This window comes from Myotis nattereri (genome assembly GCF_964212035.1).
Source record: "Myotis nattereri genome assembly, chromosome: 3".
Taxonomy (NCBI): Eukaryota; Metazoa; Chordata; class Mammalia; order Chiroptera; family Vespertilionidae; genus Myotis; species Myotis nattereri.
Genome location: NC_138077.1, coordinates 213,941,778 through 213,963,594, shown reverse-complemented (window position 1 = coordinate 213,963,594; position 21,817 = coordinate 213,941,778). Strand labels below are relative to the sequence as shown.

The following is a 21,817-nucleotide window of genomic DNA, read 5'->3' as shown; positions in this document are numbered from 1 at the left end:
GGCAGGGGGACGCCCGGCTGCAGGGACCCCAGGCAGGGGGACGCCCGGCTGCAGGGACCCCAGGCAGGGGGACGCCCGGCTGCAGGGACCCCAGGCAGGGGGACGCCCCGCTGCAGGGACACCCAGAAGGGGGACGCCCCGCTGCAGGGACCCCAGGCAGGGGGAAGCCCCGCTGCAGGGACACCCGGAAGGGGGACACTCAGGCAGGGACACTTTTGATGGAGACTCTGCTGTATAAGAAACTGCAAGAAACTTTTTTTAGACTCTAACTTGAGAATTTTGGACTTCGAGTTTTAATTCACATTGACAAGAAAACTTGATTTTGGAGTTTAATTTCTCTGGACTTCAACTTGCAAGGAAATTGAATTTTTGGACAAATTTCTCTCTGGGAACTCAAAATGCAAAGGGGTTTATATTCAAAGTGGGAGCACCTCTGGGATGCAAATCCCAAGTGCAGGCTGTGGGGAACTCCGGGAAAGCACGTGGCCACGTCAACAAAACCATCAAAAACAGGTGGGACGGTGGCAGCAACCAGACAAAGGAGACGTGAGTCCCCGCTGCCACGCAAGGAGCTGATTTAAACACACTATTGCCGAAACCGGTTTGGCTCAGTGGATAGAGCGTCGGCCTGCGGACTGAAAGGTCCCAGGTTCAATTCCGGTCAAGGGCATGTACCTGGGTTGCACATCCCCAGTGGGAAATGTGCAGGAGGCGGCTGATCGATGTTTCTCTCTCATCGATGTTTCTGACTCTCTATCTCTCTCCCTTCCTCTCCGTGAAAAATCAATAAAATATATTTAAAAAAAAAAAATAAACACACTACTAAAAAATGGTATGAAATTGGGGAAAGTTTTACATTGGCTAGATGTTCGATGATATTAGTGATTAATTTTTAGGTGGGATAACATTGAGTTTGTTTTTTCAAAAAGACTCTAGTTTTTCAGATATACATAAGGAAACCACAGGTGAAATGATACAAGGAAATGGTAACGCAGGTTGGAGATCTGGTAGGGATACAGCCATACTGTTAGAGGTGACGCATACTAGTTTCTCAGATTCTGCATGTGTTTAGAATTTTTCACTGTACAGCATTTTTTTATAATGAAACTTTCAGCCCTGGCTGGTTGCTCGGTGGTTAGAGTGTTGAGCTGGTCTTGGGTTCGATTTCCAGTCAAGGGCACGTACCTGGGTTGCCGGTTCCCCAGCCCCACTGCACGCATTTGGAAGGCAGCCAATCGATGTGTCTCTCACATCGATGTTTCTCTCTCTCTCCCTCCCACCCGCTCTCTCTCTACAAATAATGGAAAACATATCCTCAGGTGATAATTTTAAAAAAACAGAAAGACTCTGAGACAAAGTGTGGCTCACCAGCATCGGAGGAGCCGTGGTGACTGGTGGGAACAAGGATGTGTGACAGGGGCCCCGAGCGGCTCCTCCCGGCCCCGTCCAGCGGGAGCAGCTGCAGCCGCGGGGTCGTGGCGGGCGGGAAGCGGTAGAACTGGAAGGTGAAATACACGGTGCGCGGCCACGGCGTTCCCGGGTCGTCCTCGGGCACCCTGAGTCCGACAGAGCCGCGGGTTAGTCAAGTGTCCTCGGCGGAGAGCGGGCTGCAGTCACCCCCTCGCGAGGTGGCTGACGGCACAGGAACGCTGTGCGAGGCCGTGCCAAACGGAACGTCAGGCGCACCCCGCCGTCTACTGAGACCTGAGCACAGGGCTGCCAGCTCGGACCACACAGGTTTCTACTCGGTGCACCAAGTGCACAAGCCAGGGCCAGGGCAGCAGACAGTCCGAGAGAGAGCGCACCTGCTGAAGGCGAGGAACTGCAGCACCACCTCGCTGCCCCGGAGACGGTCGGCTTCCTCCCTCTGCAGGCTGAACTTCACGGGGTCCGCAGGGCTGACGGCCTCCACCGGCTGCTGGCTGGCGTCCAGGATCTCGGGGAAGCCGGCGGCCTGCAGGAGCGCCATGCAGGCCCGCGAGAGCCTGCCTCCGGAGCTGGAACACACAGACGCTCAGCGGCCTCAGGGAAGGGCGCCCGACGGCCTGGGTTCAGAGGGCCACGCGGTCTCCATGCACTTGTCTGCCGAGTCCCTCCCGAGCCACCCCTCACCTCCGGGCCTGGGCCCCCACAACGATGGGGGCGTGCACGGGGGCGAAGGGCAGCTCCTGCAACTGCTCAGCGACACAGGTCCCCGGGACCACGGGCGTGGGGCTCAGGTCAGCTTCCAGGTGCGCGATCCCGCCCTCCAGGGGGAGCTCCTGCCGACGGGACGAGGCCCAGGTAAGGCCCAGGAGGCTGGGTCTAGGCGCCCATCCCTGAGCGGCTGCCCCGCGGGGGCATCAGCGGATAGAAACACAGGCGGCTCGGCGGCCTTAACCTCGGGCGGACAATGAGGAATTGTAGTGCGTGTCCCGTGGAACATCTGCGACAGGCTTAGACCACAAAGTTATGTTTTATCTGGAGTTCCAATTTATCGGGGCGCTGTATTCTGTGTGAGGGGACAGGCAGCGAGGCAGGAATTGCTGATTTAATGAACTCAGTGCCCTGGGAGAGACGTGCTGCCCGAGAAGGCTCATTCCCACCAAACGGCGTTTACGGGCAAGACACGCAACCTCCTTCAACACGTTCCTGTCCCCGCGCCACTCGCACCGCCGGCCACTTCCCTCCAGAGCACGACACCTGTCCAAGGGAAAGGCCTGCGGGACCCAGGACGCCCTCCGCCAAGCCCGCTCCCAGGCGGTCAGTCCGTCTCAGTTCAGAGGGACACCGTATGCCCGGGCAACACAACAATACAAGAGGCGCGAGCTCTAAAATCAACAGACCTTCCTCGGGTGAGGACTAAACAGCAATAAAAATAACAGAGGCAAGCTCCCCACGAACACAGGCACCGGTGTGCACGGGGCGAGGCAGGGTTCACCTGTGAGTGCGGACGCTGTGGACAACCGCAGCCCGCCCCGGCCCGCCCCGCCCTGTGCTTAGAACAGGGCACCACGCCTTCAAACAGGTAAGGACACGGACTGTTTTCCCCCAGACGTGCAGGCAAGACTGGGACACAGTGTGCAGGTGAACCGGCCACTTTGAGAGGCAACTCCGCGTGGGTCCCCAGGTGACAGGGGATGAAAGGACGGGGCTCTTCCAGGCCATGGCTGCCGCGGGCGGGCGGGCGGGCGGGCGGGCGGGCGGGCGGGCGGGGCCTCGCTGGGAGCCTCTCTCTTCATCCCTCTCCCTCCTGCGCCCAGAGACCCAGGCGGCTTCCCGCTGCTTCTCCACAGAGCAAGGCCTCAACCGAGCGCTGGCAGGTCCAGGCCCAATGCTCATGGTGCGAATCCTGAGGCATGAACGGCCCCATGCCCGTGTCCCAGGGAACCCACCACGGCCCAGTCACCCCGTGTCCCAGGGAACCCACCACGGCCTGGTCACCCCGTGTCCCAAACCCACCACGGCCCGGTCACCCCGTGTCCCAGGGAACCCACGATGCTCCGGTCACCCTGTGTCCCAGGGAACCCACGATGCTCCGGTCACCCCGTGTCCCAGGGAACCCGGGATGGCCCGGTCACCCAGCCAGGGGCCCTGCGTGCTGGCAAATCGCCTTCCCCGCGTCAGGAGCCACCACCCGGGAGGGATAGGGCGCACTTACCGCCTGGGCCCCCGAGGGCTCGGAGCTGGCGGGCTGCTGGAAAGAGGGCTTGGCCGCGCGGCAACGAGTAGGGGACGGTGGGGAGGCTGCGAGCTGGGACAGGGACAGCTGGAGGGAAGAAAGCTGGTGAGATCAGCCACTCAGTCACCTCGTGGAGGCCCCACCCACGTGGCGCTGGGAAGGAGGCTCCAGGTGACCACGGAAGGCGGCGAGGCCCACGGTCCCCGCTCAGCAGCTGCTCTGGACCCCCAGCTGTTTCCATGTCCTTAGAATTATCGAGAGAGAGGGTTCTGTGGCCTCTCCTGGCCCCTAGCATCTGAATAAACGCAGCCACAAGGACAAGCAGGTGGAGGGGAGGAAGGGCCGGGGACGCCAGGTTCTCGCGCGTGGGCGGCAGGGTCCTCTCTGGTTCCCCTCCGCCCCTGGGCTGACCGTCGCCAAGGCCCTTCCGGTTCTGATCCCCATGCTCCTCTGACGTGAACGGGCCGGCGGGCTCTGGAGACAGACCACTGGGGGCGGGCGGACTCCCCCTCTGCCACTTCGTCACCGTGTGACCATGGGCAGGTCACCTACTATCTCCCTCAGTCTCCTCATCTGTAAGATGGGGTGATCGTGGCACCTGCATCGCAGGACTGTCAGGGGCCTTACATGGAAGTCCACGGGAAGGGTTCAGCACCCGGCACCCGGCACCTGGCCGCCTCCTGCCCTGGAACGGGGCGTTTCCCATCAGCAGGGACAGCTGGCCACGGGCGTGCTGGCGCAGGCGGACAAGGGCATGACGAGGTGCCCAGGACAGCTGGCCACGGGCGTGCTGGCGCAGACGGACAAGGGCATGACAAGGTGCCCAGGACAGCTGGCCACGGGCGTGCTGGCGCAGACGGACAAGGGCATGACAAGGTGCCCAGGACAGCTGGCCACGGGCCATGGGCGTGCTGGCGCAGGCAGACAAGGGCATGACGAAGTGCCCAGGCATGGGTGAGGATGCATGTGGCTGGGGGGACCCGGCAGCATCTTCAGGGAACAGAGAGCAGCCCTGGGAGTGAGAAGGCTGCCCCGTGGTCCCGGAGTGGACATGCTGGAGGGACAGTGCTGGGACGGCCGCAGGGAAAACACAACATCACTCCCATCCAGGTTCCAAGCTGCATGCGACACAGCCAGCCCGCTCCCCGGGGACGGCCTCTGATCCCAAATTATTCGACTTTTCTAGAAAGTCACTTCCAGGTGATGCTGCCAGAGGGAGCCACCGGGAGGACAAGCCAACTCTGACCTCGCTCACAATCACACGATGACCAAGCAAGCCAGAGCCCTGCTGCCACGCAGGCACCTGCCACGGACAGGCCCGCCCACAGCCAGGTCTGCCCTCCGACAGGCAGCCACCGACAAGCTAGGCTGTGCCCATCTCCCCAGCACTGCGCGCGTCCGGGCGCCCTGGGCAGCGGGCACGGCGGGCCCTCTCCCGGCAGGGCGGGGGGCAGAGAAGGGGTGAAGACCGCACCTCGGCGTCTCGGGGAGAAAGTAAAGTTGTTCAGTCCTGACCACTCTCAACCCTCAGACACTGCCAGGCAGACACTTGTTTCAAAGGGAGAGAGTCCTTTGATGCCAACGGAGGGTCCCTGACAGGGCCCAGAAGCCACCCTGGCAGCCGCTGCACAGACGGGCAGGAGGGAGACGGGACCCCGGCCACCCCACGCAGCAGGCGGCCCCTCCCCTCCGCGCCCAGCCCCTTCCCAGCCCCGAAAGCACAGGGGCATCGACTGTCCCTGAAGATGCAGAGACGCTTCGGCACCCGAGGCTGTGGCGGCAGGTTCTGGACTTACCCCTGGTCCCACAGGCGAGTTCTGGGAGGCGGCGAGCCCCTGGGGCGGCGGCACTGGCGGGCCTGGGAGGAAGCACAGGGCCGGAGGGAGCCATCAGCCTCAGCGGGGCCCAGGGCACCCGGAGCCCCAACCCCTCAGGGCCTGAACGTCTCCGTCGGGGGTGCCCAGTGCCACTGGGGTTGGGCAGCAGTGACCAGGCCGTCCCCACGCTCAGCAGTTTAGAGACGTGGGCGTGCAGAGCACCCACAGGGGGCTCCTCCCATCACTGCCTCGGAGAATGAACCCAGAGTTCTGGCTGCTGCGGCCCTGAGCGCTGGCCCCGCCTCCCGACTGCCCGCTAAGCACAGCCTGGCCGCAGAGCCCCACTCGCGGGTGGGTGGGCCTGTGAGCACCAGGAAGAGTCCAGGCAGGCCCTCACGCGCTCCCCCTAGGAGGGGCTGAGAGTGTCCTTTGACCTTGAGGGCCCCAGGCTGAGCGCCTGCGGAGCACTGTCCCGCACGGTGGTCGGTGGTCGGGAGGGGCAGGCGGCTGGGGGCCTGTGCTGCTCCCGCCCCGTCCCCCAGCCCTGGGGGAATTGAGGCCGAGCAGCCCCGGGCCCTGGCCCTGCAGGCAGCCCCTGGCACTGCTGCGCGCTGGGCACCTGTTGCCTCTCAGTCATTTCACACGTGCTGCACGCCTTCGCCTGCCAGGGAGACGCGCGTGGATTCCCCGAGGGCCACGGCCCTTCTCCAGCCCTTAGGGCCACACCCTGCCTCGCTTACTAGTTCCCTTCAGACACCAGACTCTGCCCACTTCACGTGACCACCACCCCCGCTGGACTCAGGGCAGCCTGGACCCTGAAGTCACAGCCCACCCGTGGCAGCCTAGCCCTGCCTCCTGTGGCTCTGACCACTGCCCTGGCCTCGCCCTGCCTCTTCTGTGGCCTCTGCTGCCAAAGTCCCCACACAGCCACGCCTGAGCCGGGGAACAGGCAGCGCCATGAACGTGCGTGAGCCAATGGGCCCCCCCTTTCCCTGCAGCCCCGAGTCCCCAGGACCCACAGCACAGGGCAGGCCTCGGGACCTGCTGACCAGCCAGCCTCACCGCCAGGCAGTGACGGGAGGTGCCGCGCACTCCACAGAGCATGCCCGCGCCTCCCTGGACGCTCTCAGTCACCGAACAAAACCAACAGCAACGCGGCCTCTGTCCCCGAGGAGCAACTGAGCACACGAAACGCCACCCAGACCGTCCTGCTGTGCGCCCAGGCCGCCCGCCACAGCCCCTCCCAGCTGCTCCAGAACCCACCCAGAGAGGGCAGGCGGTGCGCCCAGGCTGAGGGCCGGGCTGGTGGGGAGTGGGGGGCAGGGACAGCCAGGGGCGCAGAGGGAGCTCCCACAGTGCCGCTCTTTTTATGTTTGTTGATTTCAGAGAGAGGGAGGGAGAGGGAGGGAGAGCAAGAAACATCAGTGATGACAGAGAATCATGGACCGGCTGCCTCCTGCACGCCTCACACTGGGGATCGAGCCCACAACCCGGGCCTGTGCCCTGACCAGGAGTCAAACCGTGACCTCCCGGTTCCTAGGTCGACGCTCAGCCCCTGGGCCCCGCCGGCCGGCTGCCCACTCCCTCTAACAAGCCCCGTTCAGAGGCCCACGCCCCGACACGCTGCAGCCGAGGAGCCTGAGCTTCCGAGATGCGCTCACCGGGGAGGGAGTCAGAGCGTCGCTGAACCGGTGGAGTCGGCTTCCCAGGAAAATGCGCTTCAGCAGAAGCAAAACACAGATGGGGTTCGGCCTGGGCCACTGTCCTCGAAGCAGCGGCCTCTCCCTCCCAGACCGTCTGGAGCTCTGCCGGCAGCCCCGCCCCACCGCGCTGCGCAGCAGAGGGAGCGCAGCAGCCAGCACAGGAGCCTCCTTTGGTCTGCCCTAAATGCAGACAGTTCCGCAGGCGGGTCTCGGTGATGAGGAAGACGGCAGGAGGCTCCATTCTCCCGGGTAAGAGGGCCCGGCCCGGGAGCCCGCCCTCCACGGAGTCCGCTGAGCCCTCGGAGTGAAGTCTGAGCCCGCGGGGCGTTGGGCATTAAAGCCTCCGGTTCTCCCAGCGGGGTACCCGCCCTGTGTTCTTTAAGGCAATTCTTTACCCGAAAACGGACGCAACCTCATCTTCCCAGCGAGTAAACAGCACCCAGAACAGCCTCTGCTGGCCTAGCCCACGGTGACCCAAGGGCACGAAGCCCCAATCCGTGCCCAGGGAGGCGCGGGCGGAGGAAAACGCACCAAAACCACAACATCCCTCGCTTCACACCTGCTTTACGTCCCGCGTCGTGGGCAGTGAAGTCACTTCTCAAACCACACGGCCGCACCCAGAGAACACGTGTCCCCCGAGAGCCCTCGCTTCAACCCCCGGCGCCCCCCACAGCCAGGATGACTGTCCGACTGGGAAGCCCACTTCCGCCAGAGACGACGGGGAACACGTGCAGTGACAGCTGGGCGCGCACAGGTCTGCGGCTGCACCGCTGGGCACAGGGTCCATCAGGCCGCACAAGCCCCAGAAAGGGCAGCCCAGGAGTCAAGGTCGGGGGGGGGGGTGCGGGGAGGGCGTGCACATGCAAAGGGGAGGCGGCGCTGGGTCGGCAGGAGCGGCTGCCGAGCACGTCAGAGCCGAGGGAGCGAGCCCCACGCGCCCTGCGCAGTGTCCGTCTGTCCCGCGAGCCCTGAACACGCCCCTGGCTACACCCGTGCTGCGCCCGGCTCACACCGAGGGAGGAGGCCCCAGGCCGCTGCGCTGCCTCCGGTGCCTCTGCCACGCCACGCGGGCTCCTTCCTGGGCGACGTCAGGCGGCAGGGCCACCGCAGGCCCGACTTCAGGTGAACAGAGCAGGGACTCAGAGACGTGGCGGGCGGCTCAAGGGCCGAGGGCGGGGAGCTGCGGTGCCCAGACAGGAGGGACGAAACCAGGGCCCAGGCCACGCTGAGCTGTGTGGACGGAGACACCGCGGCCTGAGACGAAGGAGGAGCTCCCTTCCAGCTCGGCGAGTGCGGCCACGTCTGCGGGCTGCATTTCCCTGACGCTGTCACTCCATCACTCTCCCGCCTGAAACCGCTGTCCACAGAGCCGAGGCCTCCAGCCTGAGTGCGGCCGCTGGAGGCGCAGCCTCCTCTCAGCAAAGGCGAGCAGGGGCGCTGCCAGCCCTGCTGTCCTGCCCGGCGCCCCGCCCCCACCCTGCGTCTGCCCGGAGGGCACTGCAGTCATGGGCGCATCCACCGGGCAAGAGCCAACACTCACCGGACGGCGCTTTGAAAGGTACAGAAACAGTGCAGGTGAGTGACATGGGGCAGGGCCTGCTCGGAGACCCCCTCCAGCTGCGGAGGGCGGAGGCGGCAGCACCCTCTCTGCAAACGCTGGGGGACCCCGCAGCGCGGCCCTTCCTGCGATGGCGGGCGGCTGGCGGGCGTGGGCCCCGTGCTCCAGGCAGGTGAAGCCCTTCATCCCGATGCCAGCTGCTCCTGCGACCGTGCTTGGTGCTTGGACACAGCTGTGCATTTGCGGGAGGGGGGCGGTGGGGGGGGGCAGAGCCTGCTGGGGGCGCTCGGGAGGGAGTGCTGCCCAGGGGCCAGATCCTGTCTGTGACTGAAGGCTCAGTTAATGGGGTGGGGGGGGGGGGCGGGAGGGGGTCGCCGTGGCTTAGTTCTTGCAGCAGCTCAGATCAGTGGTTCTCAACCTTCTGGCCCTTTAAATACAGTTCCTCATGTTGTGACCCAACCATAAAATTATTTTCGTTGCTACTTCGTAACTGTCATGTTGCTACTGTTATGAATTGTAATGTAAATATCTGATATGCAGGATGGTCTTAGGAGACCCCTGTGAAAGGGTCGTTCGACCGCCAAAGGGGTCGCGACCCACAGGTTGAGAACCGCTGAGCTCAGACCAAGGCAGGGTGGGGGCTCTGGTGATGTCACAGGACAGGGGACAGCAGCTGCCCCCAAAGGCCGGGAAGGGAGGGGCATCACTGCTAGAGACAGTCGCTACAACTCAAAGGAAGGTTGTGAAAACAGCTTCCCTGGGCAGGCCCTGGAAGTCGGGAGCTAATCAGCAGTTACCGTGCTCCGGACACAGCACTCACCAGGCAAACCCATCCGAGAGGCTTCGTTCCTAATGGTTCGGGGTCAAAGTCACCCCCCCCCCCCCGACTCTGAGCACAGGACGGGGGTGAGCAACACCCGGGAAGAGACCAAGGGAGTGGGCTGGCGCCCCCATGCTGGGGGAGCTCGGAGCGTGGGAGGGGCTGAGGATCTGGGGCCCCCATGCTGGGGGAGCTCGGAGCGTGGGCGGGGCTAAGGATCTGGGGCGCCCCAGGCTGGGGTCACTTGCAGGGCCCGCAGAATGCCATCCGCGGAGGCTCACTGCCACTCGCCAGCAAAGGGCCCTCAGGCCCCTTTAAAGCTTCGCTCGCTCCCTCCCCCCTCCCACCGGCTCGCTTTCCTGGACGGAGAAGGACGCTGCCTGCTGGAGGGGCGTATTTTCAATGAGCCCCTCCACATGGCAGTTCTACATCGATGAAGGGGACACAACGGAGTCCGACACCAGCAGAACATTCGAAAGCAAAATGTGGGTCAGGAAAGTTCCGAGCCAGGAAAAGTGGGGACGGAGCGCCCTCCAGTGGCTGCCTGCAGGCTCTCCGGAGGCTGATGAGAGAGCCCCTGCTCCCTTGTCATTTATGGATGAAATAAAAAGGATAATTCACAACAGGAAGCCCAAGCACCTCACTTACAGTGACAGCCGCACGTCATTAAGGCCTCCACAGGGCCCATAGACGCTGGTGAAATACTGGAGTCAGAAAAGTTTCCATCAGACGCAACCGCAATGGATGTTTAAGTCGGTTCCACTGGGTCTCGGGAGGCCGTGTCTTCAAACGCTCGGAACCGGGTGAGGGCGGCGTGTGCAGCGGTGGGAAGGCAGCGATAAATCCCAATTAGATGAACCAGAGACCGGGTTCTCTCCACGCCGGTCTGCTGTCCCCAGTGGTCGCTGGAAAGCAGGTGACGCTGCCACGTCTGCCGAGTCCGACTCCCATCCTCCCAGCCCCCCGAGTCGGCTCCTGGTGTGGAACCACAGCGTGGACCCCACAGTGTGGACCCCACAGCGTGGGCCCGGCAGCTCTGCACCCAGAAAGGCAGGCTGCAGCTCGGTGCACCCACACCCGGCAGAGCAACCCTCGGCCAGGAGAAGCGTGGCACTCCCGGGCCACCGCGTGGAGAAGCCCTTCCTGGGAGAAGCCAGCACTGGCAGCTCGAGGGCCAGGGGACAGGCTGTGGGAGGGACAGACGGGGACGATCACACGGAGTCCCCACGACGCAGCCATGCCTCACTTCAGCTCCACCTCCGCGTTTTTCTATCACACGAGCCCATAAAGTCCCTCCCTCGTTCGAGCTACTTTGAGCCGAGTCTGCATCCCTTGTACCCGACAAAGACGCGACCAAAAGGACGCTGCCCATCAGGGATCTGCATGTTGTGACTGCGCTCCAGTCCAGCCACAACCTGCGCTTGTAACGCAAGGCGGCCGGGAACACAGGCACAGTCGCTTCCATGTCTCCGCGGCTCTCCCGACAGAGCGAAGATGAGTAGCCAAAGCAGGTCATCGGCCCACAAGCCCCACTGCCCCCTCCCTGGCCTGGCCTGGCCCTCTGACCTCGGCCCAGACGCACCCCTCCCCGTGGATGGAGCTGGACACAGAGCTCCTGGCACAGGCCAATCACATCAAGGTCCCCGCAAGTCAGACTCCCCTTTTTCATGAGACGGGTGTGTGGAGCCGCGTCACGCTCGCAGCAGTACTGCGGGGAGGAGATCGCGCCCTGGTCACTAGCCCCACACACGCAGCGTCCCGCCTTCACCATCCGCCCGAGGAAACCTGATTCCTTCCGCTACCTACACGTGTGTAACTTGTTCATTCATTGTCACTCTAAAGCCTGGCCCGTCACAGGCTCCCAGGAGGATCTGCGGGATGGATGGGGAAGGGGCAGGGGTCCCCCTGAGGAAATGCCCTCAGGCTCCTCGGAATGGCGGGTGTAACGGGCAGAAGCCACACCCACACGGAGCTGTCTCGGGTGGAAGCCACTTCCCTGGGCGGCTCCGTGCCCAGGTGTGCACCCGGGGGCTGGGGTCAGAAGCATCCCCATGGAGACACACTGTGCTCGCTGCTGCCCGCTGGGCGCCTGGTCTCCAGGCCTGTGGGTGTGGGGTTAACGGACTGTGGTTGGAAGGGTCTGACCGTGGCCGCTGCCCACGGGTGCTGCCAGCCAGGGGATAACAGCAGCGGCAGGACGAGGAGGACAATGCCGGGCGGCCCTGGGCCGGGGCGGGTCTTTGCTCACTGATCCTCTGCGGCCTCGCGTCCTTGGCCCACTTTCCTCTTCGGTTGTTTGTTTCCCTCGTATTGATTGGCGGCAGCTCTTTGGATCCTCTTCCGGCTTCCTCATCGCCTCGGTCCGCCAACTCACGTCCGTGGCCGTGTCACCCTCAGTCCCGGGGCGCCTGTTCACTGTGTGGATGTGTCTCCTCACGCAGAACGTTCACGTTTAACAATCACAGCCCTCACACCACGCAAACACGCTCCGGCCTGCCCTGCAGCTCCACAAGTTCTGATTCTCGTGTTTAGGTCCGTGACCCACCCCACGTGGCAGCGGAGGAACCGGAGGGGCAGGGACGCCGCCTGGCGAGCCGGCCCACGCCCTTCGGAGCCTGCTGCCTCTCAACACCCTGCCCTGCACGCTGTCCGCAGTGACGTCCAAGGTCACTCTCACGCTGACCGTTACTGCGTCCCGCTGACCAACAGGCCACCTCGCGGAGGGCCCCCGCGGCCAGGCAGCTCGTTTCCGGGACCTCTCTTCCTCCTCGCCTTCCAATTCTGGAGCTTCTAAAGGTTTGCTTGTTAATCCATCCAGAATGTATTGTGTCTACAACATGAAATTAGACTTCACGTTTCCTACATGGCGACCCTGTGCACTGTTTAGACTGGTGCCCCCAAATCATCCACATCCAGAGAACTGAGGTGCGAACCGCTGGCCGGGATGGGGAGACGCTGGGTGCCCTGGGCCGCCCACGGCGATCACATAGTCCCCGAAATGAGAGGGAGTCAGGAGGGCAGAGTCGGGAGAGATTTGGGAATGCTACCTGCTGCCTTGGGGACGGAGGGAGGGGCCAAGGCATGCAGGCGGCCCCCAGAGCTGGAGAAGGCAGGGGAGCCCCCAGTGCCACCACCCGGCGCCACACCCAGGGCTGGGGAGGAGCCCCCTGGCCAGTGCCTGGTGCCCACACCGGGCCAGAAACCAGCCAGACTGGTGACCCCACAGTTCAGGGCCACCGGGCAGAGCACACAAAGGGCCTCGTCACAGCGTGGCACTCACCAGCCTGCACTCAATGCCAGTCTAACCGTCTCAGGGAGGACCTGAGCGGGCCAAACGCTTCCAAAGCCAGGCATGTCTGCCACGTGCAGAGCTGCTCGCGCCAGGACAGGAAACTCCCATGTGGCCCCATCAGCAACCCCGTGTCCATCAACCAGTCTCCGCTCCTAAAAGCCCACGCCCGGCGGGGACCCAGCACGGGGACCCACAGCCGATAGAGACGGGCTGCCCTGTCGCAGCACAGCCTTTGGGAAAAGACTGCTGAGCTCCCCTCCCCTCGTGCCCATTCCCTTTCTAACCTTCCAACCACCGCAGTCTGGAACATTCTTGCAGCTGGCGAGACCTGTAGAAGCTGAGAGCCTCAGGTTCCATGCTCACCAGTGGAGAGCGGCTACAGCAGTGGTTCTCAACCTTGGCTGCACATTAGAATCACCTGGGAATCTTGTTAAAATCCTAATTTCTGGGCCTCATCCTCCGGAAATTCTGTCTCTTTGTTACTAATGTTGTGACCCCCACCCCAGGTGATTTGAATGTGCAGCCAAGGTTGAGAACCACTGGGCATGGCGTTTGGACAGGTTCAAGCCTCAGACTAATGAGAGGGCACTGTCCTCTCGTGGCAAAGTCACGTGCAAGTCCTAGTTTGGAAGGCAAAGCCCTCCCAGCACAATTATGGCCAAAGGCTATGGCTGTGAGCTTGACCTTATGGTCCGAACCTGTGGTGCCACGTGGCTGAGTGATGTGGGCTGCGGGAGGCGCAGCAAGGAAACAAAGCTTGATCAGGTACATGTAATTGAGCAGATCAGCGGTTCTCAACCTGTAGGTTGCGACCCTTTCACAGGGGTCGCCTAAGACCATCGGGAAACACATATATAATTACATATTGTTTTTGTGATTAATCACTATGCTTTAATTATGTTCAATTTGTAACAATGAAAATACATCCTGCATATCAGATATTTACATGATGATTCCTAACAGTAGCAAAATTACAGTTATGAACTAGCAATGAAAATAATTCTATGGTTGGGGGTCACCACAACATGAGGAGCTGTATTGAAGGGTTGCGGCATTAGGAAGGTTGAGAACCACTGGAGTAGATTCAAAATCCAAGAGAACGTTGTAAACATCCTGACCCGCCCTGGCTTTGCCTCCTGGAATCTGCTATAAAATAGACTCGGCTTGCATGCCGTGGCGCTCTCTCTCTGATCAGGGGGCAGTGTCCCACCCAGCCCCAGCTTTGTTCTCTTGTCTGCCTTCTTCATCCTTCACCATCCCTCTCAGGCTCACCCCTGGCTGTGCCGGCGCGGCACACTCATCCGCATGCACCTCCCCACACTCCCTCCTGACCTCCGCGCCTCTCGCCATAGGACGCCGGCTGGGTGTCCAGGGGCGCAGAGCAGGAGGCCTGCACCAGACACACCACAGAAGGTGCCGAGCCCGCTGAGCACAAAACCGAGGCCACAGCTGCTCCTCAGACTCCTACTTGCACGTGGACCCATCACCCCCCGACCCACGGAGGGACAGGACGCCACTCTGGGTAACCTGCACTCCCTCCCTTAAAGCCACAGACAGGCCACAGCCTCCCTCTTGCACAGGCTCCAAGGAAGCAGAAAGCATTTTTAAAAACAACGAACTGACCTGGCTGGTGTGGCCCAGAGCTTGAGCATCGACCTATGAACCAGGAGGTCACAGTTTGATTCCCAGTCAGGGCACAGGCCTGGGTTGTGGGCTCAATCCCCAGTGGGGGTGTGCAGGAGGCAGCTGACCAATGATTCTCTCATCATTGATGCTTCTCTCTCCCTCTCCTGTCCTCTCTGAAATCAGTAAAAATGTATCTAAAAACAACAAACTCACAGCTGTGTTAACAACGCAGGACAGAGCTGGTGGTCCGTGGCTTTGGCCCAGCTCTGGTTCTCGTGCCCATGTTCACAGGGCAGCCATGGGAGGCAGCCAGGAGCTGTCACCAACAGGACCTTCCGGGGAGCTGTCACCAACGGGGCCTTCCCCGGGCCTTTAGCCGGGAGCTGCGAGTAGCTGAGCTCACTGGCAGCTGACGCGTAGGGATAACAGCTGGCCACGCTGCCACACTCCACAAGATAGCACCCCATAATGCAGCACCCCGTCATGCCACATCCCCCCATGCAGCACCCACAATGCAGCCCCCTGCAATGCCGCACCCTGCAATGCCGCACTTGCTGTAACAGTCAACCACGATTGAGACCACAGCCCTCCGCGAACCTCCCAATACCCACCCTGCACTGCCAGGCGCTTTCCCGGAGCAGCGGGAGGGCTGTGGGCCTGAAGTCAGCTTCCCGCCAACACTTACTTGCGGGGCACGTGGGCGTCCTCCTCGAGGGCCGCCGCTCTGGCCGGGGCTGCCCTGGGGTGTCCGGGGGTCCGTCGGGGCTCAGCGAGAACTGGAACTGGATGGTCCCCGACTCCACCTGCCTCACCTGCAGGAGAGCAGAGAGCAGAGATGGCCAGGCCGCCGGCGTCCTTTATCACTCGCCCCACACGCCCAGGAGGCCGCGGGTCCCTAGCCTATAGCCACATCGGCGTCTCAGAAGACCACGTGGTCGCAGAGCAGCCCTCACACCAGCAGTCCTCGCAGCACGTCTGTCTCAGCCCTGAACACGCATGTAAACTGACCGTGTAAACCTGACGTTCCGTTTGCGGGGCCCAGGGCCCAGCACAGCAGGCACAGAGCAGCCCGCCACCCACCTCCCTCCTGCTGCCCCCTCGTGGCCAGTTTTCAAGAACATCATGTGACTGGAATTGATGGTGCCCGACCTTTAAGACCGGCTTCCTCCACTCACCACACCCAGGTGCTAGGGCAGTGATGGCGAACCTATGACACGCGAACTCATTTTTTTGGTTGATTTTTCTTTGTTAAATGGCATTTAAATATATAAAATAAATATCAAAAATGTAAGTCTTTGTTTTACTATGGTTGCAAATATCAAATTTCTACATGTGACACGGCACCAGAGTTAAGGTTTTTCAAAATGCTGACACGCCGAGCTCAAAAGGTTCGCCATCACTGTGCCAGGGTCTCGCCACCTCCGCTCCTTTGCACACCAAGGGGCACGCCACACGTGATGTACCAGCCACCCACTCACGGCCACCGGGCTGCTGCAGCTTGGGGGACGGAGAGAGCTGCTGTGAACACTGGTGAGCACGCTCCTGTGCGACCACGTCCTCACCGCCTAAGCCGAGCCCTGCCGAGGCTGCTGCGTGCCTGGTTCTGCAGGGGACGCCCGCTGCGACTGCTCCGCGCTGTCCGTCCCGCTGACTGCACGCCATCCCTCCCAGCACCACTCGCCCTGCCGTCGCCTCCTGACTCTCCTCACTGCGGCGGGAGCCCCCCTACCTCCCCCCCCCGCCCCCAATGCACTGCTCTTTCCACCACCGGCTTCTGTCTTCTAGCCCCTCCGCCTCCCGTACGCGTTTCAGAACCTGCTCTCTGCACCGACGAGAACCCTGCTGGGACCGACTGGAGTTCTCTGGATGTTTAGGACTCATCGCTGCCCGCTCATCAGCTCAGAGAGAGCGTCCATCTTCCCTATGCTGAGGCCTCCAACCCCCAGAGATGGCCCTTCTCTCCGCTGACCGGTCCCCTGACCCCACAGAGTAACCGCGGTGACACAGGACGGCCAGCGACGGGGGTTCAGAGTTCCGTGCCCAGAGCCATATGCGCCTATTCGGTTTCACTGAGGGAGGCCCGTATAAATAACCATTTTTAAATGCTGCCTCCCTCCTTTCACTGGCGGTATAGACACGTGGTGGGGGTTTTCAGGCGACCTCTTGCTTATCCTGCGACCTCCACAGCTGACTCATTCACGTCAGGGGGTGCTGTGGCCCCGGGGGTCACCCCCGTAGACGAGCATGTGGCTGCAAACCAGAGCGGCACTGGCCCTTCCTACCCAGCCTGCGCGCCTTTACTTCCGTCTCCTCGCTGGCTGCACCAGAGCTCCCAGGGCAGGGCTGCTGCACCCGTCCCCACCTGGGGGCGCTGGCCATCCTGCCGTGACGTGTCGCCCACTAGAGGGCTCTGCGGACGCCAGGGGCAGGTGGCAGGTCCCCCCCCCCCCCCCCCGCGCCTGGTGTGCTCAGTGTCCACATAAATGGGGGTGAATCTCGCCCAGGCTTTTCTGCACCCGTCGCTGTGGCCCCCTCGCTCTCCACCTTCAGGCTGTTCCTGGTGAGTCGCTGTGGCCCCGTGGCTCTCCGCCTTCAGGCTGTTCCTGGTGAGTCGCTGTGGCCCCGTGGCTCTCCGCCTTCAGGCTGTTCCTGGTGAGTCGCTGTGGCCCCGTGGCTCTCCGCCTTCAGGCTGTTCCTGGTGAGTCGCTGTGGCCCCCTCGCTCTCCGCCTTCAGGCTGTTCCTGGTGAGTCGCTGTGGCCCCGTGGCTCTCAGCCTTCAGGCTGTTCCTAGTGAGTTGCTGTGGCCCCGTGGCTCTCCGCCTTCAGGCTGTTCCTGGTGAATCGCAGCTCGTGGTTTCCAGGAAGAAACAGCCCTGCATTCCCGGGGCCACCCCACTTGCTTGTGGTGTCGTTCTTCCTGTTGCCGGACCCAGTTTGCTGACATCTTGTTGAGTGTTTGCATCTGTGCTCCTGAGGGATAAGGGCCCACAGTTTCCTGTTGTTTCTGATCTTGGTGGAACGCGAGCCTCCTTACATGACTTGGGATGTGCTCCCATCCCTGCTGTTGTCTGGGAGAGGACCCGGAATTGGTGTGGGCAGCTCTCTGAATGGTTAGGCTTCCCAGTGAATAGGCCTGGATATTTGTTTTTCCATTTTGTTAACGATGAATTCAATTTCTATACGAGTCACAGGTCTTCTCGGGTTGCCTGCGCCAGCTTGGGGTGCTCAGTCTGGTTTAGATGAACTGGCCCGTTTCATCGAAGTTGTCAAAGTCGTGGCCACGGAGCTGTTCAGAGTCTGTGTTCCCCTAACATCCTCCTGACACTGTGGTCCTGAGACAGCCCTCCTTCCGTTCCTGATGTTAGTCACCGGTGTCGCCCTGCTTTCTTTATTCAGTCTTGCTAGAGGCTTATCATGTTATTGGTCTTTTCATGTGATCAATTTCTACTCTCATCGATTTTCTCCATTTTCTCTATTATTTTTCTGTTTTCCATTTCATTGGTTTCTGCTCTTCTCTTTATTACTGATTTCTGCTTGCTCTAGATTGATTTTGTTCTTCTCCTAGCTCCTAAAGGTGGAAGACTGGATTGTTGACTTGAGCCCTTTTCCTCTCAGCACCAGCACATGATGCTATCCATCCCCACACAGGCGCCCTTTAGCTGCATCCTACACACGTCGCAGTGTTGCATTTTCATTTTTGTTCAGTTCTTCTTTCTTGAGGTTTCCTCTTGGAAAGGTGGTGGCAGGAGACGGCTAACACTGCATACAATAAATATTCACACACACACACACACAGGCTGAGGGAGGGGCCGGCCCTGGCGGGGGCGTGCCGGGTGGCAATGTTATAACAAGGCCTCAACCAGACCACGTGGGTCCGCAGCAAGCTGTGTCCGTAATGAGCGGCATCCCTCACAGCAAACTGTGCGCTCAGCGGTTCCCTGCTCGGCCCCAAAGCCGCACCCGAGTCATAAATAACAGCACTGACGTCGTGTTTGCCGCCGGATCAGCACACAGGTGACACTGAACTAGCAGGACGGTCCCCGCACCTGGGAAAGACGAGACGCCGAGTCGTGCCGAGACCAGCAGGCGTATTTCAGGAGCATCCACTGCCCAGCAGCATGCGCCCGCACGGGAGCCAGGGCGGCGGATGCCGCACGTCTGTGTCCCCCTGGTGGCGGCTACCCCCCTGCAAGGCCACCGCTGGGCCGGGGGTGAGGCCCCCCAACCCTTCCCCGGGCCCGGCCCCTCTTTTCTGTGCTTTCTGCACCGGGGTTCAGAGAAACCGTCATTTCAAAGGTGGGTTTTCCAGCCTCTCGCTGTGGCCCCAGCTTGTACGTGGCTGGAGAGAGCCAGAGGCCAGCAAGTGAGTGACAGGTCACAGGGCAAGCAGGCTGGACGCCAACCGCCTGGCGCCCTCCCCAGCACCCGCGCCACAGAGGCGTCCCCCTGGCACCACCCGTGACGAAGTCCTTTTCTAGGAGACACACAGCACAGAGTGGACCTCAGTGCCAGGTGTGTGTCGCAGCCCCGCACGTCGCCCCGGAGACTGACCCGGGAGCCGCGACGTAAGGACCCACGGGAACTGGCCTCCGCGCTCACAGCGGACAGACGCAGCAACCACACACTCTTACGGGCACATCCATGACACGGACCACCTCTGCTCATGAAGCATCAGCAAACATAACTGTCAACTTCTGAAAACATACGAACTGGCCGGAAGCTCGCGGGACAGGTCATGCTTACGAAGCCTCACAGTTACCTCCTCGGAGCTCCTGCTGGCGGGGGGCACCTTATAGGCCAGACAGCGCGCGGGGTTGGGCCGGATCCCACCCTGGAGAGGCAGCGCCGCGCTCCCGGGGCCGGCGTCGGGCGGCGGCTTCCAGACGGCCCAGCGCACCGTGTGCATGCGCGCCAGGCTGGCCGAGGCGGAGGCGGGAGCCGCCTGCAACGGAACAGAGCACAGGCCGTGAGCTGTCCCCGGCCCACGTGGGGACCAGGGGCTCTCACCGTGGAGGTGACTGGAGAGCAGGTGGCGAGGCCTGGGGGGGGGGGGCGGGGGCAGGGAGTGATCCCTGTCATTCAGGGAGGGAAAGCCCACATCCTGGAAGAACAAGCAAAGAATCAGCAAAGTGAGAACCCTCAGCGCCTCAACCCTCAGCCCTGGGCTCTGCGCCCGCCTTGAGCGTCAGAGACAAGAGCTGAGTCCGATCTGAGTGACCCCGGCCCAACCCGGACCCTCAGCATCAGCCTTCCCCGCCTCATGGCCGGCGACAGAGTAAATGGTCCTGATCGGCCACTGGACACCAGGGAGCGGCCACAGCACACGAATGAAGAGCGATGGACACTAGTGAAGAGATGATTATAAATCCGTTGCCTTTTTTGTTGCTGTTAACCCTCACCCACGGTTATTTTTCCACTGATTTTGAGAGAGAGTCGGAGAGGGAGAGAAACATCGATGTGAGAGACACACCCATTGGATGCCTCCTGCACGCACCCGTTTGGGCTGGTGATCAAACCTGCAACCCGGGTACATGCCCTTGACTGGGAATCAAACCCACGACCCATCCGTGGTGTCCTAACCACTGGCCCACACCGGCCAGGGCCTAAATCCATTGCCTTCAAAAAACGAAAGTATTATAACTGTATTCAGAAAACTGGCCACTGAAACACTGCAGGGGTTCAATCACATCTAGGTGACTTTTGTAAACAGTCACCTATAAACCCAGTGTATTACAGAATCAAAAATAAAACCCAAGCTTCCAGGCTCCTTGTGTAACCCGCCTGGTCTAAGGTTTCACACCGGGGGATCCTGATGCCCAGTTTTCCAGCGCCGCAGTCCTTGGTGCTTTAGTGGCGATCAATACAGCTCTCTCCTGGGTGAAATCTCGCTCAGTTACACGTGTATCCATTTTCCCTCTTTTGTTTCTGGCCTCTAACTAGAGAGGATGCTTAGTGGGCTATCGATCACTGCTTCACAAAGACTTCAGCCAGACAATTAGGCCCGTGGCAGTTCAATGGCCCTTTATCAGCCTGCATGCTCTCCAAGCAGGCCAGGTGGCACCTGCAGGGGGACCCTCCCTCCCCAGCCCCTCCCCCACACTGAGGAGGAGCCAGCCAGGTGCCCGCCCACCAGGGGACTCCAGGGGCGGAGGTCAGATCTGTTACTCTACAGCGTCTATCCTGCCCAACTCGCAAACTGAAAAGGAAAACCATGCACAGACTGTTCCCATTTAGGCTTCAGGTGTAAGAGCAAACAATACACCAACGGCCAAGGAACAGCCGGGACCGTGAGCAGGTGTGTCGTGGAACAGGCGTGTCACACATTCACCGGCAAAGCGTACAGAAGACCGACCCCTGACCCCGGGGACTGCCCCGCCGGGCTCCCCGGGGTGCGCGGAGCGGTGGCCCAGCAGATGCGTCCACACCCTGACCCCTGGACTCAGCGGCTGGGCCTGACTTGGGAAAGGGTTCCGTGCAGATGGAATGGATGAAGTACTGCGAGATGAGGCCCCCAGGCCAATGCCGAGTGTCCATGGAAGAGCAGGACAGAGAGGCAGGGACACACGGAAGGAGGCCGCGTGCAGACAGGGGCAGAGGAGGGAGCCATGGAGGGCCCCCAGCCAGTGTTCTCAGTGGTTAGAGCATCAGCCTGCGGCCCAAAGGGTCTCGGTTCAATTCCCAGACAAGGGCACGTTTCTTGGTTGTGGGTTCGATCCCCAGCCCCAGGCGGGCATGTGTGGGAGGCACCCAACCGTGTGTGTGTCTCATCCCAGCAGCTGTTTCTCTCTCCTCACTCCTCCTTCCCTCCCTCCCCCTCACTCTACTATCCATGGAAAAACTATCCTCAGGTGCGGGTTACAAAAAATGCAGGAAGCGGCCTTTCTTCAGAATCACTACGGCTGGATAACGCGCGTTCCTGCGATCCTGACCGAGCCATGAGCATGTGCTCCCCCAGCAGGTGCGTCAGCACAGACGCGGATACATTACCATTACCCAGGAAGGGGTTTCCGAGCCACACCCACTGCTCTGACGGGAAAAGTCAGGGAACCGAGCGGGCCTTACGTTGCCGTCCACTCCCGAGGGGCTGCTTAGCACGTACTCCAGCTGGAAGACGACGGCGAAGGCGGGGTGATGGACCATCTCGGGGAGTCGGAGGTGGCTCCTCAGGACCAGAGCCTGGTTTCCAGAGCTGGTCAAGGACACAGGGCGGGGGCAGGGCGGGGGGGGGGGGGGTAGGCGTCAGGCATGGCTCCTGCAGCACGCCCCCCTCCCCCCTCCCTGGGCACTGAGCTCCTCTGTGTTGGCTCCCAGGGTGACTCCCTAAACCAGGGCCTTTTACT

General features: G+C 61.6%; 1 protein-coding gene across 1 annotated transcript in view; it reads right to left on the bottom strand.

Moving 5' to 3' along the window:
* The window catches only part of NPHP4 (nephrocystin 4), a 52,861-nt gene that overhangs the window by 18,302 nt on the left and 12,742 nt on the right, over positions 1–21,817 (bottom strand). The window contains exons 7-14 of the mRNA XM_081085495.1: positions 21,540–21,666; positions 19,237–19,419; positions 15,163–15,289; positions 5,458–5,519; positions 3,641–3,748; positions 2,113–2,261; positions 1,806–1,997; positions 1,369–1,556 (exon numbers count right to left, since the gene is read on the bottom strand). Coding sequence (XP_080941621.1) covers positions 1,369–1,556; positions 1,806–1,997; positions 2,113–2,261; positions 3,641–3,748; positions 5,458–5,519; positions 15,163–15,289; positions 19,237–19,419; positions 21,540–21,666 — 1,136 coding nt within the window. The remainder of the gene's footprint in view (positions 1–1,368; positions 1,557–1,805; positions 1,998–2,112; positions 2,262–3,640; positions 3,749–5,457; positions 5,520–15,162; positions 15,290–19,236; positions 19,420–21,539; positions 21,667–21,817) is intronic.